The 18,773-nt window shown below is 36.4% G+C and overlaps 1 protein-coding gene across 4 annotated transcripts; it reads left to right on the top strand.

The window, feature by feature from the left end:
- The first annotated feature begins 1,296 nt into the window (after positions 1 to 1,296).
- LOC107775125 (fanconi-associated nuclease 1 homolog) lies at positions 1,297 to 16,584 on the top strand. Of its 4 annotated transcripts, none has more exons than XM_016594805.2 (16): positions 1,297 to 1,468; positions 1,552 to 1,681; positions 2,665 to 2,808; positions 2,884 to 3,275; positions 3,361 to 3,465; positions 6,970 to 7,234; positions 7,319 to 7,381; positions 9,089 to 9,163; positions 9,261 to 9,379; positions 12,547 to 12,638; positions 12,734 to 12,821; positions 12,907 to 13,047; positions 13,139 to 13,362; positions 14,409 to 14,682; positions 14,796 to 15,029; positions 15,640 to 16,584. In XM_016594805.2, exons 1-16 carry the CDS (start codon positions 1,367 to 1,369, stop codon positions 16,078 to 16,080), a joined length of 2,889 nt encoding a protein of 962 aa, XP_016450291.2. In that variant the 5' UTR covers positions 1,297 to 1,366; the 3' UTR covers positions 16,081 to 16,584. The 4 variants fall into 4 exon arrangements, with proteins under 4 accessions (XP_016450291.2, XP_075112969.1, XP_075112968.1 ...); XM_016594807.2 differs by having other exon boundaries at positions 1,322 to 1,468; positions 2,879 to 3,275; XM_075256868.1 differs by having other exon boundaries at positions 2,665 to 3,275; positions 7,322 to 7,381.
- The last annotated feature ends 2,189 nt before the right edge of the window (positions 16,585 to 18,773 follow it).

Here is an 18,773-nt window from a genome sequence, read left to right as displayed (position 1 = left end):
GGTGCGAGTTTAAGTAAATGGCGGGGCAATGTGGTTTTAAGGCTATGCTGTGCGGGTGAATGTGAGACGAGTTGAAATAATTTCTTAATAACTAATATGGCACAACATCAATTGCAAGTGAAATAATTTCTTAATAACTAATATGGCACAACATCAATTAATTGCAAGTCTAATGTTGCGTGCGTATTGAACGGGATCAACACCAATAGTAGGTCCATCGACATTTCCATAAAGAAGAAAATAATTTCGGGGATTCTCAATGTTAATTGATGAACAAACTTCAAATTTTTATTCTGTTTATTAAGAAATAATTTCTTAATAACTAATATGGCACATCATCGATTGCAAGTCTAATGTTGCGTGCGAATTGAACGGGATCAACACCAATAGTGGGTCCATCGACATTTCCATAAAGAAGAAAATAATTTCGGGGATTCTCAATGTTAATTGATGAACAAACTTCAAATTTTTATTCTGTGTTTTATCTATCCCAATTACTTTTTTATCGAAAACATCCAATATCTACTACTACTAGTATTTAGTTTATAAGATATACTTGATTCATGGTGAGGGGTTTGGTTTTTGAAGCTTTTGAAAAATGAGCAACTTGATCTTCATTAGTTATTTATCACAATATGATTGTTAAATTTAAAATGTACTAGCAATAAGATTTCGCCAACAAAGTTCCATAAAAATTCCACAAATTGCTGCACAAAAAACTACACCAAGCACAAAAAATTATACCTCAAGCTGCATTAGACTTCAAAAATAGATAAAAAAAAAACCGAAAACTGCAAGATTGCACTTTCGAATGAGATTTCCTTTTACTATTTTTCGTTTTCAGATTTTCAGCTAAATTTAACAATAAGCCCCCGTTTGGCCATATATGTTGGCAAGTTTTTTTCAAATTTTTTTGAAAATATTGTTTGTCCATAGATTAGTGATCTGTTTTTGAAAAATTTCTGAAAATATTTTTCAAGTTTTCAAAATCTAGTTTATGGTAGATTTTGGGTGAAAATCAAGTTCCTACTCACAAAACTTTAATTTTTTTCAAATAAAATGCATGTCCAAACATAATTTCAACTTCCAAAAATTATTTTTCAAAACTACTTCAAAAATTATTTTTTCAAATTTCAACTCAATCTATGTCCAAACGCTAGCTAAATAGCTGACAAAGACCAAAAGTGCTCACATTTGATAAAGTTAAATGACCAAAACTGTTCAGGTGATACTTGAGGGACTACTCTAAACCTACAACCAAAATTTTAAAAACACATACCTGGTATATTTTTATACGAGGTACGTATAAGTTTCCCCCCTTAAATAGCGAAAGTTTTGATACAGATTATTAGGGTTTTCCCCTACGATGCTGAAAGGGCGGGAAAGTTTAATCCGATTGGTTGGTCGGCGCCGGCGATTTCTCCGTCGCCGTCACTCTCTTCTCACTTCATCCGCTCCTCAGCATCAGGTATAATTCACTATTAATTTAATTCCTTTAATTGTTTTGCAGTTTACTTAAATCGAAAAATAATTTAATTCGAGGATTTTCAGATTGGCTGTAAGGAATGTAAGGATGAGGTAAGCACTGGAAATGGAAATGTTGATGAAGAAGAATGGGTTGATTGTCCTGTTTGTGGGAAGAAGATACGAGGCGAAGATCGCGTGGTTAACTCTCATTTAGGTGCATTTTTACTTTAAGATTATGTAGAGTTCCTTCTGATTTGGATGCTAATATTTAGATTATTTTTTGAGCATTTTAGGATACTTTCGTCCATATGTAGCTTGATAGTAGAGTAAATGTGGTAATCTTTATGTTTTATGTGTATTAGAATCGTGCTTTGTATTGAAAAATGTTTAAGTTGCTGGAGGAGGTCAGGTGTGGATTTATTGTATTTGGTCCAGACCCTATATGTGTCATAAATATACTAAAAAAGTACGAATGATAGATTTTGAACCCAGTGGACTTTCGAACTCGAACTTTTGTTATGCACCTTCTCGAACTCGAACTTTTGTTATGCACCTTCTTGATGCTGGTGAATGTAAGTCCACTAAATCATTATAAAAAGGGAATTTCGAACTCGAACCCGTGAAGTTTAAATCTTGTTCTGCCTATTTGAAGTTTTAAATTTCTCAGATTACCATTTGTCAATTATGGATGATATTATGGACTTATTTGCCGAATGTTTATGAGTTGAATTAGGATGGTAAAGAAATTGCTACTAATTCCATGTGGAACATAAGCCAGCGAAAATTTTCTTGCTTTCAAAATTTTAAAATTCATTTTGCAATTGTTGACACCCTTTGCGGGTTGGTAAAAAAGAAAAATATATCAAGAAAAGAACATATAGAGTAACAGAAATACCTTTTTCTTTTTCTGTACTTAAGCATCATGTGAATTTAACAATTTGAAATAGCCACTAGAAAACTAATTCTTTAGTATCCAGTAAGCATAAGACCCAGTTTTGCAAGGTAAAATTCAACTGCAGAAAGAGAGCCACGAAATGTAGCCCTCTTGCTTATGCCTATCCTTTTGCCAAGTTTACAAAGCACCTATTTTTGTGGCAGCTTTAGTAACAATTTCATTTCTTCCTTTCTAATATGATCTCTCCTTTTATTTTTTTGACTTGAGCTATGTAAAACTTACAGTGGAATGTGATTTTTTAGATAAATGCCTTACTAGAGGAAGTAAACGCAAATTGAGCCAGTGCACCCTTTTCCAGTTGAACTTTTGCACAAGACCTAGAGTTACAGTCTCATCCATCGAGTCGGACGTTACAAGGATTGACGTTGGTCCAAGTACTGATGATGGTAATATCTGTGACCTTGCTTCTGTTACCTTCTCAAAAAATATATGTGACCTGGCTTCTGAAATGAACAGCTCAGATGGTCCCGAAAATGATATCCAAGATGAATCCAAGAGTAGTGTTTGTAATAGGGTTAATCGAATGGAAAACTTAGATGGTCTCCTCAAGCTGGATGATGAACGCAAACTTCTGTCCGATGCAAAGACAATGCAAATTTTTGGGCTAGAGGGTTCTCCTCAACACCAAATAACTGATGATAGAATTGACAACATCGCAGACTCACCTTTATCACTTTCTGAAAAAAGGATGCCGAAATGTGTGGAACCTTCGGAAGATGATGATAACTCTGAGATTTTGCTTGATACATTCGTTGTTGGCCGGAGGTTTGGTAATGACGGAGAGTTAACTGTTGGAGCAATGATAATGCTTTCAAGAGATCCCGAGAATGTCAAGGACCAGAATGCAATCAAGGTTTTGCCCTTACTATGGTTACCTTGAATTGGTAAGTTTGTAATCTGAAGCATGTTTAAAAACATTGCCTGTATGTTTCTGTCAGGTTCTAACTAAAGATACTGATCACAATAAAGAGCTAGGTTACATCCCCAGGGAATTGGCACAGTATTTATCTCCATTGATAGACAAGTTCCACCTGAGGTTTGAGGTAATCAATATAATACATTTTGTGGTCATGCTAAGTTTTCCATTTCCCTTGCAAGTTCAACTTAGGTTGGCCTTTCTTGTTAATGTATTTATAAAAGAAGCATATTCAGTACGATAATTTTGATGAACAAGTAACGTGAACCGATGTTTGGTTTAGTTTTTTCCGAAATATCTTTAGAATTATTTTGGTTAAAAAGTAGGAAGTCTATGGAGAAATTTTTGTTTTAACTTACAAAGCACTTATAAAACTTATAATAAAGAACTGCGGTTATCCAAGCATGCTTTTATTTGTTTTGCACAAAGTTTTCTCAAAAATACTTATCTTAAAATTTTCTCCAAAAAAGATATGTAAATGGCACCTAAGGTTTACAAAGGTGAAGATTAGATGGTCATAGGACTTATTGAAGAAAAAGGAAGGTAGATAGTCACAATGTACATCAACCAAGGGCTTCATTTTACAAGCCCAAGCAATCTATCTTTATTTCCATGTTATCCTTCTTGGTTTCTCAATCCACTAATAGGAGGTGTACCAAGTTTCTTTTGGTAAATATGAATAAATACTGCTTTAGGTATTGATTCTTGCCAAGGATTTTAATCTCCACAACTACTTTTTTCTCTCCTGTCTCTACCACTTCATTTTCTTCTTTCCTACAATTCTACTGTTGCTGCAAAATTGAGCTAACCAGTTTTTCTTTAATTGGCCTTGATTCTTGATACTACTAATGTCATAATCTACTTGTAAACTGTGATGGTTCTTAGCACTTGTTGACATAGATTAGGGTAATACAATGTCATTTCTGGACCATAGTAATTTCAAACTTTGGTGTTTGGCCCTCTTTGGTGTGTTCACATTGTTGTTTTGCATAGTTTTGTGCTATTGTCCTTTCACTTATTCGTTGTTGTTATTTTCTTTTTGGCATCTTTTATTGTTACATGCCTTTTCTCTTGTTTCTTTTCTGATACTATTGTATCTCATGTTGAGCCGAGAGTCTCCCGGAAACAACCTCTCTACCCTTTTTGGGGTAGGAGTAAGGTCTGCGTACACTCCATTCTCCCCAGACCCCACTAGTCGGATTTTACTTGGTATGTTGTTGTTGTTGTTGTTGTGTTTGGCCCTCTGCCACCAAGGCCGCAGCCCCTCATGCAAGACTTAAGGTAAATCCTTGGTTCGCCTCAAACAATTTTGACCACTCCAATCATCTCTACATTACCCTATAAGCTAACTAGTCGTTACCCATAAGCCAAAAGTAAATGACGATGATTTTGAGAGCGTGAAGCGGGAAAAAGCGACCAGGCCTTGCTTCGCTTAAAGGGTGAAGCAAGCATAGTTTTTAAAGAAAGCGCAAAATAAACCTTGCACTAAATAAAATAGAACTCAACAAAAATATTATATATAAGCAAATGTTTCAATTTAAAAACTAAAAAGTATATAGACAAAAGTCCTCCATAGGGCATCCTATTCTTCATATTAAAAAATGGATAAAAAAAGGAAGGAGTCAGTTATCAATTTATAAGCAATTAGTAATAATAAAAAATAGAAGCTTGAGCAGGTAGATCCAACACAGAAAAAGAAGAAGAGAGAAATAGTTAAAAAGGAAAACATGATTTTTTTAATTAGCTACCAACATAAGGGTATGGCCTAATGGTCAATGAAGTGAGTTGAGAACTTGACGTCTCAGGCTCACGATAGAGTTACCTGGTACCTGGTGCTGGTGGGAGGTAGTAGGTATCATGTGGAATTAGTCGAAGTGCGCGCAAGCGGTCCTAGATACCATGGTTATCAAAAAAAAAAAAAATGCTGCCAGCACCAGTGAAAATAAAGAAAGGGAAATTTTTTTGGCCACCCCCCTATGAAAACCCTAGTAGCAAAGAAACCAAGCACCACATCCTTGAATTGCTGACCACTTTTTAAAGAAGCGATCTCCTTGCTTCTTTATCGCTTTACGCTTCTTCTATCCAAGAAGCGATCGCTTCGCTGATGACACTTGGCCTCACGCCCTTGAAGCGCTGACCTTGTCGCTTCGCTTCACTTCTCGCTTTAAGCGACGAAGCACTCGCTTTCCTCATCTCTGGTAAATGAATGACCAAAATCTTTCAACTTAGGTTATTGGGGGAGTTGGGTAAGAATGAGAAATCCGACCATTAGATCTTGATTTAATGGTTAAGATTATCTATAATATTGACATGCTTGAAATTGTCGGGTTTAGTAAAAAAATAACGGACTACGTACCTTAATATGGATGAAAGTTGGAGGTGAAAATGCTGTTGTAGGTGGTTTGGCTTGTGGAAGAATGAAAAGTAAATAAATTTACGAGCCAGGGTCTATTTATAGGTGCTAGCATTTTACATCGAACTTTTTGGAACTGTGGTGTGGTTGCCCTTTCTTGGAAAGTTTGGTCACGCTTCTGTTCATTTTACTAATTTGCCAGGCAGTGAGCTGTGAAGTGCATGCGGTTGGGAAGGAAGTGCGGCCTAACTTCCTTTAGTTTCTGTCAGGTTCAAAACTTCAGAGCATTTGAATTAAAGGGTGTGAGATTAAAACCCTTGATGTGCGATTGCACTTCAGTTCAAACTTCTAACTTAGCAGAGAATTCCAAACTTTAGAGGGTTTGAACAGAAGGGCATATGGTTGAAGCACCAGATGTGCGACTGTTCAACATGGTCTGGACTCTGGTCCCATGTATGAAACTGAAGTGTGTCTGGTTGAGGTAAGGGCTTGACTGCACGCACCAGGTCCTGAGTGACCTTTACAGCTTTGTTTCCAAACTTCACCTGACCAAATCCCACACTGGAATACGTTATTGCAGCAGATCCTCATATTTTTGCACCGAATACATAGTCCATCACCACCAGTCGCCCATAATAATAAATTAAACATGTAGCTAGGAGAGCACACATAAACATTTTAATGTTAAATTAACAGTGCGTTACAATTTTGTGTATGAATTTGGTTAATCAGGATACTTTTCTTTTTTCATGTAATTTAAGCTCCTGTATAAGGTCCGTCTTCATGATGTTTATAATTAATTTAAAAAGATTTTTCTACTTATTTTCTCTCGTTTACATTATATGTAAAATGTCTAAGACCACGTGAAGAGGAGGAAAAACAAAAACCTCTAGAAAAGACTGATGTAGAATAATTGGCATCAGACCTATAGATTTTGAGCCATGCAGAATATGAGCAAATGCCAGTTAATGTGGAATAAGTGTTTTGTATCCATCTGTAGCAGTACACAGATTTGAACTTGAAAACCATCTAATTCTAACATAAAGCTAACTTCAAGTGAAAGAAAATATTAAGTGTTTATCAATCTACTACAGAATCTACCACATTTATTTGCTAGTGAGTCATTGGGCTTATTAAAGTGTGTTCAATAACCTCCGAGTGCAAGGAATCTTATATGAAACCGAATTTGCATTTAACGAATTAAGAAAATCAATCCTTGCCATTTTTCTTTTCAGTATCTATTCCATATGGACTGATCACTAGCTTACATGGATTCAGGGCCATATAACTTCCATTCCGCAGCATCCTCATGCAGTTGTGCCAATTCAGATATATTCCTCTGGCATCGTGTCTTTTGGCGAAAAGGACTCCTCTAGTCTCCAAGTATTCAATTCCTTACGGAGAAATGCTCTATCGGCTGCTGAATTTTCCCAGACTCACTCTCCTATCCCTGCAAAATACCAGCATAACCTTCTACTTTTACTGAAAGAGGTTTTGAATATCAATGGACATCTTTTTACTGAAGGCGAGAAAACATTATTGGGTAGGATCTTCAAACTTGGATCATCCCAGTTAATCTTTGATAAATTTGCATATATAACTTTCTTTTGTTTCTCTTTTGGTACAGAAGCTTTTTTATCACTCTCAGATGACAGTCAAAGGCTCTTTGCTCGGCTTTATGCACGTAAAGGTGGTCGATTTTAATACTCCGCTCTTTTGGCTTGCACTTTTTACATTCAGGAGTTAAAGGCTGAAAATTATCCACTTTTGCTTGGGTTTGCCTCTTTCTAAAGATGATGGAGTAAGAAGCCTTGCTTTATTTATGGAATTCAGATATGCTCCTCATTTAATTAGTCATAAGACCTTTCAATGTCTGGAACATTGAAATGTTATATTCAGTGGTGCTTTCTGGGTTATTGGAAATGACTTCTTGCTTTTGTTCTTAATTTTTTTCTTTTCACGATAAAATTGGTGTGCCACCCAGCCTACCTCGGCTATTCTTCCGGCTCCCCACATTCTCCCGTCAGTATAGATATCGGGTAGTTTTGCTACCAAAGCTTAAACAGCTGAGAAAAAATCACCTAACATTTTGCCTCTACTAAAATTTGAACCTTGGTCCTTTAGTCTTCAACCTAGCTTCATCTACCACTAGACACATCCTTGGATGCTGCTAGTTGCTATTTTCATGATATCATTATTGCTCAGGCACTACCTTTTCCTGACTGCTACAGACCTATAGTTGATTCTTGAAATGAGCAGGATACACTCACGTGTAAAGATGCAGGACAATACTGTAGTGCTATTAGTTAGCGTTGTCAGTCTTATTGGATACAAATTGCTGATTTCCAAATAAAATTTGGTTTGTGGTCTATGCTAAATATAGAGTATTCTGCATGAAAAGGATATATTACTGGTTTTTAGGAGCTTTCCTTAATTGTCACCAAGCTTTTGACATTTAATGTGGTTCATCCTCTAAATTATTGCTTAATGCTTTTACTCATCAAACATATTATCATTGAATTTCTCTATTTGGATTGGATTAGTTTGTGAAATTATAGATTTCAACTGTGTTTTTCTCGCAGTGCACCTCAGCTATCTGAACCCACTCATGAGAGTTAATTTTCTTGAATCAGAAGTAGGATATTATATAAATTCTACCTGCAAGTTTATTTTTCATGTACTGAAAAGTTAAGTTATCTCTCAGAAAAGTATGCCATATCTTTGAAGGGAGGGAGAATCAATTCTTATTTTTAAGCTAGTCAAGGATAACGGTTTACAGAGATCCAATATCTTTGCTTTTATATTACTGAAAAAATGCTTCTACATTAGTTGTCACGTTTTGCTGCTGTTTTAATAACCTCAAGTATCAATGAATTTTCACCCTTGATGAAATTGTGGTTAGGTACGGCTTTGGTATAATATACTAGGGTCACTTCAACCATATACTGCTGTGCTGAAAATATTTTTAACATTTTTAGCATCACAGTTACAGTGATAACTAATACCTCCTTTAGGTGATTAGCTTAAAGCTGAGTAACGCGTGTGATACTGTCGCTTATTGCAATTCTTGGACTTGTCTTAAGGTGTGCTGTTTTCCAAATGTGAACGTGGTACTAACTTATCCACACAAAAATGTAAATAGATTTGATTACAGTAAGAATGAATAGGCTTCTTCTACTTAATGTTACGTCACCTGCCCTGCTTGACTGATAATTCAACTGCTATTCGGAATTATACTAGAAGGGTGTGGTTCCAAGCACTTTAATTTGTACAGCCTAATGTCTGTAATATTGTGTTTTTAGATTTTTTTTTTGTGAATACTTGAAATGATAGTCCATTGCTAGATAATTCAAGAAGTTTCTTGATCTTATTAAGTTCCTTTTTTTTTTTACCTTAGGCCCATGGTTTCGGATGGCTAGCATATCATATGCCGAAATATGTGATTATGAAGAAGCTGTTAAGGGGCTTTCTGGTAGACAAATTTTATAACGTTGTGGTAAATTTTATGTAGTCTTGCTTTAAGGGAAGCTGAATGCAACATCTTCTAACTCATACTTGTTATTTTACAGAAGCAGAATGTGTTACTTTATTCGAATCAATGGATAAACTACAAAATAATGACTTAAAGGAGGTTTTGAATGTTCTTAATGTTGGTGAACTACGGGACCTTATCTCAAGTCTTAACAAGGTTTGTATTTATTTATTTTTTGAATGTGTCACTTGAATAATGTATCTGCTTATATTTGAAGTTTTATAATTGCCAGTGGATGTATTATGAAGAAGACATGCGATCCACTTGATAGGATGTCATGTATGAAAACATATAATTCTCTTCTGCTGGGTTGATATTTCTGTCTGTGACTAAACAATAATCCAATTTGCTTTCTCATTTTCTGTTTGATTTTAGTCGTTTATGCGAATAGATTGGCAGGATGTCATCAATTTTGAAAGATCCTCAAAACGCTTCATGGTATGATTTATTATTGGGATGCCTCACCAGTTGCAATAGTTCTTTTGTGACTTGAGGGCCTCGCAATTATATTCTTTGTTAACCATACTGTTGTTAAAGAATGACGGCTTGACTTGTCCCCGACCTTGAGAGCCAACTTCTCGGGGTAACAAGGTAAGAAAATCTCAAAGGCAAAAGAAGTTACAATTGTTCCTCCACAATACTTTGACGGAAGCTACATCTTTTGTTCTCAGCTTGCGGACTTGCCGATCTAATCTCTTAACCAGGTGACACAAACTTTACGGGTTGAAAGTTGGTCAGTTAACAAGGTTGGGAACTGGTAGTATAGTGTTTGAGACCAAATATGTGAGAGGATTATTCCTAATAGAATGCATGTGAAAATTATTGCAATATCTTTTTAATTCTACGACATATTAACTCATGCTTATGCTATGTACTCGTAAAATAATCTTTCCCTACTTCAAGGCTTCTCTTGATATCATTTCATTCTCCTTTTGGTAGTTAGGTTTTGACTTTTATCATCAAATTGTGAGATCTATGTTTGGTTTACTCTGTACATGGCTTGATGAATATTGCCCATGACCTAGTTGGATTAGAAGATATAGAAAAATGAAAAATTTAATTTTGCCAATGTACTTGCAGGATCATTTTACATTTCTTCCTCTCAGACTGTCTTGTGAGCTAAAATAAAGAACTCTTTAGGATTATGAAATGTTTGGAGCGTTATGGATGGTTCTTTCTAATTTTGATTGACGCCATAGTTAATGCTCCAAAAATGAGATTGGCTTCTGATGACTACACAGAAACAGGATACTGTGTGGACAGATACGGGCCATACAATTCTTAGCATTAAGGTCATTTGGGTCATGTTTACAATTTTTCTCATTTGTTCTTTACACGCATTGTGTTAGAGTGTGGAAAACCAGATTTTTTTGCTTGTTTGGAAATATGCATCGTGCTAGTTTAATAAACTAAATTAAGATTCAATCCGTGCGCTAGGAAGTAGGAACTAATCCTTCTCTCTTGTAACTTTATACTGGGTTGGCATCCCTTGGCGTCCATTTCAATACGACTTTCTATATTTACCTATCAAAGATTGGGTTAAGTAATCTTAGCTGGGAAAAACAAAAACGTAGCATTTCTCAACGAGGGAAAAGAACAAAGGAAAATCAATAACTAATCTTCTGTCAATCCAACTTTGGTTGCCAGCTGTCACCAAATCTTTTTACTCTTAGGTCTTTTACCCCCATTGGGCATCAGTTATATTTCCGTCTTATTCTTATTTTTCCTTCGATTTCTGGTTCTTTTTCATGCAGAGCTTCTTTTATACTAATTAATGACTATATGTTTATAGAGCTTCTTTCATACTAATTAATTCCCAGTTGCTCCATTCAATTGTATGAGTTTTAAGAACAGACGTTACTAATATGATTGCAGTCAAGTGTCTTGTTGAAGATACTGTTCTATACTTTTTTTTGATGAAGGTGTTATCATTAAGAAGGCATCAAGAAGATGCATAAGCAAACAAAAGTTACAAAGAGAGGTGACTGTTAGCTCTATAAGTACAAAAAACTATGCTAGGATCAGAGAGCTAACAAGGTCCAAAAAGTGATTAGTGCTATTTACAGGGGTCATGAAGTTCCAGCTAAAAAGACTAACTAAACATCTAGCCAGCATGCTGGAGTTGAGACACCATCAAAACATCTGCGATTTCTCTCTGTCCAGATACACCAAAAAATAGTTGCTGGGATCATTTTCCATATCCTTCTGATGGCCTTATCAACTTTCCACAAAAACCAGCTATCGTAGGCTTCCTTGACTGACTGAGGGGTGACCCAGGATAATCCAAATATGGAATAAAAGAACTTCCATAAGTCAGCTGCAACTGGACAATGAAGGAATAGGTGGTTATGCTTTCTGCGTTATGGAGACACATGTAGCATCTGTTAACTAGTATAATGTTTCTCCTGGTTAGATTATCCTGAGTGAGACATGCCCCTTTCAATGCTGTCCATGTGAAACATATTACCTTAGTAGGCAGTCTGGTCTTCCATATGTGCTATACTTCTATCACTCAGTTTCTTTCCTTACTCAGTCCCCTACTCCAAAAGCTTCCCTTCTCCTTCTGGTGTGACAAAGATATAGTTTCATGCTATGTAACAGATGTTTGAGGAGAAAAAAGATTGAAGAAGTAATAATACTTCAGGAATCTTTACAACACTTTATCAAAAAAGAAAAAAAGGAACGTGTTGCCCTAACAACAGGAGTTAACCGTTGTTTTATTTTTAAAATAATTCTCAAAGTAAAAGGGGATATGTGGTGCTTTCATGTCCTTGTACTGCTTGCGTTTGCCTTCAGTTCTTCTTGGGATATGCGTCCAATTTTTATTTTCTATATGACTAAGCTTGCTTAGCACAAGGTAGAGAGATAAGGAAAGACCAGTAATTGGCTTTGTGCTATTGATGAAAATGTGAAGAATATAAGTTCAAATGAAATGAATAAGTAGTTCCATTTAAGGTGATATAATAAAAGAATGATCCATTCTGCTTCTCCACCTGCTGTCATAATAGTTGCTCTGCAGGCAATTTGACAGCTGCAAATTTTTAGTAGTTGCTTTTCGGAGGAGTTCTAATTGATTAACTGCTGTAAATGTTTTCTCTTCTAAACCTTTGTTGAAAAGTTAGTTGTAGTCAAATCAGTACCTCGTGGAAGCTTAGGGTAACTTATCTTGTGTGTGTCGGAAGTAAAATATATAGATGCTACTTCATTTTCTTCTCCTTTTAGTTTGTGGGACTTCCATGTTCAATGATAATGGCCCTTTGATGTTGTTAATGAGTTGCATTTATCTTTCTTACAATTGTGCTTTGATTTGCGATTTAGCTCAGACACATAAGAAGATCGCCCAGAACTCTGATCGTGGTACTAGAAAGCAAGATTACATTGCTCGGGTTCTTGCTGCATATCAAGGTGGTTTATGGTAGGTTGTTTTTAAAATTTTTATTCCTTGGTTGTCACTTTGTACCACATTTTAATACTCTTTCATGTGATTTCCTCAAAATGTCACCAATGCAGCCCCAACCTTACAAGCATGATTCTAGGGAAAACTGGAAGATGCATCCGGATATCCGCATCAGCTGAATCTGTCTTTTGGCGTGCCGAGGTGATTTTTGAGAAAATTCTGTTATGTCGTGTAGCCTCTATACTGTTGGTCTGACATGTGCTCCTTTAACTTTTGATTCCTTCAGAGGCTATTTTTCCTGAATGGAGAGCAGGACCTGTCAGAATTTTTACTTGTTGACTTGGGCATTGTGAAATATCCTGCTTACAACTGCATATTCACAGACCAAATTTTTCCAGACAGAAGTGACCTATTGTCTTATGAAGAGGTACACTTAACTCTTGTGAAAAGATACTTTTTCCCTTATTATTTATCTATTTTCTTTCCACCCTTATTTTAGTTTAAATTAATTCCCTTAGGCCATTGAGGTTGCACAAATTATGGATGAGTCTCTTGATGAGAACAACAATGAGTTGGTATCAAGATGCGTAGAGATCTCTGCCTCTAACGTATCTAGCTTTGTGGAGGAAGATAGGTCATCTCATTCTGGGTCGATGGCTGCATTTTTATCTTGCTTTTCAGCCAGTTGGGTATATTCTAAGGTGATCCTGTTGGGTGTATCTTTCCTGGAGCATGAACAGAGGTGAGGAGATTCAACATGCTGGTTAAAGGTTATTCTCTAATGATCTTACCTTTTATGAACTTGCAACAGATTTAATCACAGCTTATTTAGAAATCAGCTTCATCCCCTAGAAACCTTAAGTTTTAATTGAGATATTTCAGGATCAACAAGGAAGAAGACGTCCACATTATATAGCTAAAGTAACTTAATGGGTATGAAATGATTCTTGGAAATGAGGTTGCACACCACCAGGCGAGAGGGCCTATTCTGAAATAGAATAGCTCTTTTTTTTTCTAGAGGTATGAAAAGATTAGAGAAGGAAACTAGTATTTTTCTTGTTCAGATGCATAATACAAAAAGGTGGGGGAGTTCTATAGTGAAGTTTACAAAGACTCTCCCCTCCCCCCTATCTCTGGGTTGTTTTCCATTTCTCCTGCAAAGGTAGGGAGCAGTGCTGTGTTGGGAAGGCTTCAAGTGGATCAATTAAAAGTGCTTTAATTGCTCCCAACTTTTGCAATGTTTTCGATACCTCGGGGGATTTGGATAAATTTATGAACAACAAGCAGCTAAAGTTGCAAGTACAAAATATGCATAAGATTTTTTGCAACTCTTCCTTTAAATTGGCAGTAGTTCTTGCTAAAGAGTGATGTAGTCCCCTTTGTGTATGTAGTAGACACCGAGGCTGTTGCTAGTCACTGCAATGAGCTATTTAATAGCAATTCTCTGAGTCATTTTTTTCATATTTGATCCTAGTGTTTCCACTAAAAATTGTCTGAGGGCTAGTAAAATAACTTGTTGATGATCTGGCAGGGGCTAATTAGGCTGCTGAAATCAATTGGGTGATGACCTGTCAGCTGATCTTAAATATGGACTTATTTATATTGTATATAAGCCTCTTATACAATTCTTGAACAGTGTGCCATTTCGTGCTGTGACAAACTGACAATAAATGGGAATAGAGCCAGGAGGATGTATACTCTACGTTGGACGTTTTCTTGTTACAGTGATGATACTGTTCAAGGTGAAGTTTCTGGTGTATTTAGAATCTCACTGGGTCTACTTTTCAGGTTTAAAGAAGCAATCAATTTGCTTAAGCTGCTGCTAGATAAATTTAAATGTGATCGAAGAAGGGGATATTGGAATCTGAGGCTCTCAGTTGATTTGGAGCATGTTGGGTGCCTTGATGAGAGCCTTGAAGTAGCTGAAAAGGGGTTGCTAGATCCTTGGGTTCGTGCTGGCTCTAGAGTGGCTCTGCAAAGGCGCGTTCTGCGGTTGGGGAAGCCCCCTAGACGTTGGAAAACTCCCAGTTTTTCGAGTTCTGTCAAAAGGAAGATAGTTGAGGTAATTCGTTCTGTCTTTTATAAAATTCTCTGATGGACCCTTTTTGCACTTCTCACTTTCTTGAGATATGATACACAGTTTCCGATGAATCCTGTTTCTTGATGATTATTTAGGTTCATGTTCAGGGCAGACCATTGAACTGCAAAACGGGGGTGAAGAATGTCTTTTATGGTGAGGATGGAGACCGCTGTGGAGTAGAAGAGCTTGCTCTACAGTATTATGCTGGAGAAGGAGGAAGCTGGCAGGGTGTTCACACTGAGAGTGGGATTTGGTTGACTATTTTCGGGCTTCTAATGTGGGATGTTGTATTTGCTGATGTGCCAAATGTCTTCCGCACCAAATTTCAGGTATTATCTTCATGATGTTTCCATAGACTTGAGTGTAGGTGGGCTTTCTGTTATCAGAATTTTCTTGCTAAATATTTGTGCTGGTAACTCCATTGATAATTCAGTTGCACTACATGATGCACTGTTACGTTGCTAACACTTGCTATGCTTAATGATTAAAGAAACAATATACACAACTTCATAGCTAATGAGCAATTCAAAACTTTATGATTACGATTCTCATGTTCTGCCTGAATTTCATCTGCTTATACTAGGTTCCTTCTAAGTTAGCTCAAGCTGTGATGATAACATTTTAAAACTAGGATCCAACTTGTTCCCAGTTGACATTAATTTTCATGTTCCTCGAGTCCCCTTTATTGAGTGATAGTGGTTGTTTACTTTCTTTTCTTTAATAAACAATTTTCCTGGGGAGGGGGTCTTGCTAGACGCTTAGAAGGTAACAATGTAAGGTAGAATAATATTTTGGATCTATAATCACTGTTCAAACTATTTGGAAAAGAATATTTCTGAATAGTTAAATTTTTCATTTTTCTTTGTTTGTTATTCATGGTTTGCTATTCAGCTTTTTGATCTACATGAAAATCTTGAGAAACAACATCTTTTTATACAGACTGCACCTTTGGATCTGGAAACTGATAGCTTTTATGAAGTCAGAAGGGATCTTATAGAAGCTCTTCTAGATAAGATTGAGCATGGCATGGCGGAAGAGTTACTTATTATGTCATGGGAATCACATGTGGGAACAGCCTGTAGAGGAGTCAACTGGGACAAGCATTCCCTGTCTGAGCTGCGAGCAGCTGTTACATGCATTGGTGGTCCTTGTCTTGCGTCAATCTGTAGAAATTTGGCTCAAGATTACAGGAGCTGGTCTAGTGGAATGCCTGACTTGTTGCTGTGGCGCTTCCGTGATGACTACAGAGGTGAAGCAAAGCTTGTTGAAGTGAAAGGCCCCAGAGACAGACTTTCTGAACAACAACGTGCATGGTTGCTCTTTTTAATGGACTGTGGCTTCAGTGTTGAGGTATGCAAAGTGAGTCATGCCCCAATATAGGGGTTGGGAATTTGCATGGCAAGCCATCGGATAAGAAGATATGCGCTGGTTAGATTTTTTCAACAATTTACGACAGTAGAGATGATATGAGTTACCTAGATTACGCGACAATTTAGCGGACCTGTTTACTACCCAGTTATACAGATCAAGCATTTGATTTGGCTGTTAAGATGGGTTAACCTCCCAGCCACAATATTTACCCTAAAAGATAATTTTTTTTTTTCAAAGCCATTGCTTTACACAAAGATTTGCATTAAGTCAAGTTTAGCAGAAGCAGTTAGTGCAGAATTCAGGGGAATCAAGACCGTTAAGTGGCAACCACGGGATTTCCTTGTTTTCTAGGCGCAACTGCTTTGTAAATTGGCTAATTGCCTCAAGTCTTTTAATTTTTTTTCTTCTGTCTGGACTTTATTCTTGTACAAAGAATGCTACCATTTTTGTTGTATTATTGTAATTGAATATTTTACTTAAGGTTTTCATTAGTATTACTATTGGTGTCATCAATGATTTGTTAATCCGATGAAGCTTCGATCTTTCTCGAGTCGTTTGATAGTATCATTGTTGGGATTCTGTTGGTCAAACCTCCACCATTGTTTTCTTCCTTGCTTTCTTTATTATCGTTCTTAGCTGTAGTGTTCATATAGACTGCACAACACATAATATTGTTCCAACTACAACCATTTAAGGGGCTAAAATCATATGCAAAACAGCAAAACTATCACTTCTCTGTTTCACCATCAATAAGTAATACAAACTGATAATCATACGAAGATAATGTGCACTTAAACATATACAAGCAAAGTGAAAAATCTCTACAGTATACTGAGAAAATGTTAGGATGAAGAATCAGTTTCAGTGTTGCAGCTTCTTATACAAGAGGATTCCCAGGCCACCAACTGCTAATGTTAAGATGAGAGGTATTCCAAGAACATTGGGAATATTGTACGACTGATGCATAACTTGACGCTGTCCGCGTGGAATATCGGATATCTGTAATCCAAAAAGAATTGTAAGAGAACAACTAATAACAGCAGATACATAATTCAGACACAAAAATTCAATGTACACAGAAACATCAAGAGATCTCCTTTGGTCTTTATAACCAGCACTTGATAAGTCCTTTTCTGCTCCAAAAGTTTTTAACTCAACAACAACCACCCAATGAAATCCCACAAGTGGGGTTTGGGAAGGATAGTGGGTACGCGACCTTACCCCTACCCCGAGGGAGTAGAGAAGCTGTTTTTGATAGACCCTCGGCTCAAGAAGACTAAAAGACATAATATATAAGTACCAGCAGCAGAAACCAAAGAAATAATAACATCATTGTAAGAATCAGAAAATAGACGGAAAACAATAATAATAACCAGTAAATACTTATGAAAAACGGAAGAATAGAGTGAACACAAACACTAATCACTAACAGTCTAAGACAAAATACTATCAGACTAGTGTTTTTAACCAAATCATTAACCTCTAACTCGTAGTAATCAGCAAGCAGAGATTTCGTATATCCAGCCAGTCGACTATGTGATAAATATTAAGCAACTGTTTGAGCTATACAACAACAACAACAAACCCAGTGAAATCCCATCTGTGGAGTCTGGGGAGGATGATGTGTACGCTGTCCTTACTCTCTACCTAGAGAAAGTAGAGAGGCTATTTCCGATAAACCCTCAGCTCAGAAAAGGTACAAAGATAAAAGTCCAATACTTTTATGTTGAAGTCCTGCAAATAGTACCGGAGCCAGGAATTCATATAAGAGGATTCAAAAAGTACTAGAACGTCACACCTATGATTTGATCTTGCAACCTAAAACAATTTTTAAACCCCTCGTGGCGCAACACTATAAGCTTTTCTATGCCAAGGGAAGTAACAATTTATATCATTATACAGAAAAATTACATTCCTGCAAGTCAATTAAATAGTAACTTGTAAAACGTCAACGAGGAGGTCGTCTATGGGGTTCAACTGCAGGGGTGGACCTAGCTTATAAGTTATGGGGTTCGTGCTGTTAGAGTTGTATAGGCTCTGATACCATATAAACACTCAAAGATATGATGGAAAACTGTATCTATATTGAATGCCAAACTCAATTTAAATACAAGTCTTCCTAAGAGTACTTCTTGAATTAGGAGACTTATTCAAATCAAAACACTATCAAAAGCTAACTAACTAATGATAAATATGAACTGAAAGTAGCACTCTAAATCTATATCTAATCTAAGGATAAGCATTAAAGATTAGAACTAATTCTAACGGATAACAACTGGTAACAACAATGGTTCCAATAATATAAACCCAATAACTTTTGCTCAAATCTTGTATTTGTATTAAGAAATTCACTAAATATCTGTAAATATTTGACAGTGAATCCAGTTATTATTGTATTTTAATTTGAGATCGCTGTAAAAATTCATAAACTTCAAATCTTAGATCCGCCTTTCTATAGGTGTTACCTTGTCAATCATTATGCTAGAAGGTTCCATACCACCAAATGCAAATTGTCTCTTATGCAACCAATTGAAGAGGCTTGCAAGTTGAGTTGCTACCTTCATTCTATCACTCCATCCAAAGTCTTTGCCTACCCAAGAAACAAATGACAAGTCAAAATCAAAGCACACAAAACTACTAAATTTAGTAGCCATCAAACTATAGCAGGTGAAGATTTCTTTAAATAGCTAATCAAATACCAA

The sequence above is a fragment of the Nicotiana tabacum genome, chromosome 7, assembly GCF_000715075.1.
Source record: "Nicotiana tabacum cultivar K326 chromosome 7, ASM71507v2, whole genome shotgun sequence".
Lineage (NCBI taxonomy): Eukaryota > Viridiplantae > Streptophyta > Magnoliopsida > Solanales > Solanaceae > Nicotiana > Nicotiana tabacum.
This window is presented reverse-complemented; position numbering and strand designations above follow the sequence as displayed.

Excerpts from the sequence above, each read along its gene's own strand:
- LOC107775125 (XM_075256867.1), top strand. The coding sequence starts at position 1,367 with ATGCTGAAAGGGCGGGAAAGTTTAATCCGATTGGTTGGTCGGCGCCGG. Across the intron at positions 9,164-9,260 it reads AGCTGTTAAGGGGCTTTCTG|AAGCAGAATGTGTTACTTTA; the intron begins GTAGACAAATTT and ends GTTATTTTACAG. Across the intron at positions 12,639-12,733 it reads GCATATCAAGGTGGTTTATG|CCCCAACCTTACAAGCATGA; the intron begins GTAGGTTGTTTT and ends TCACCAATGCAG.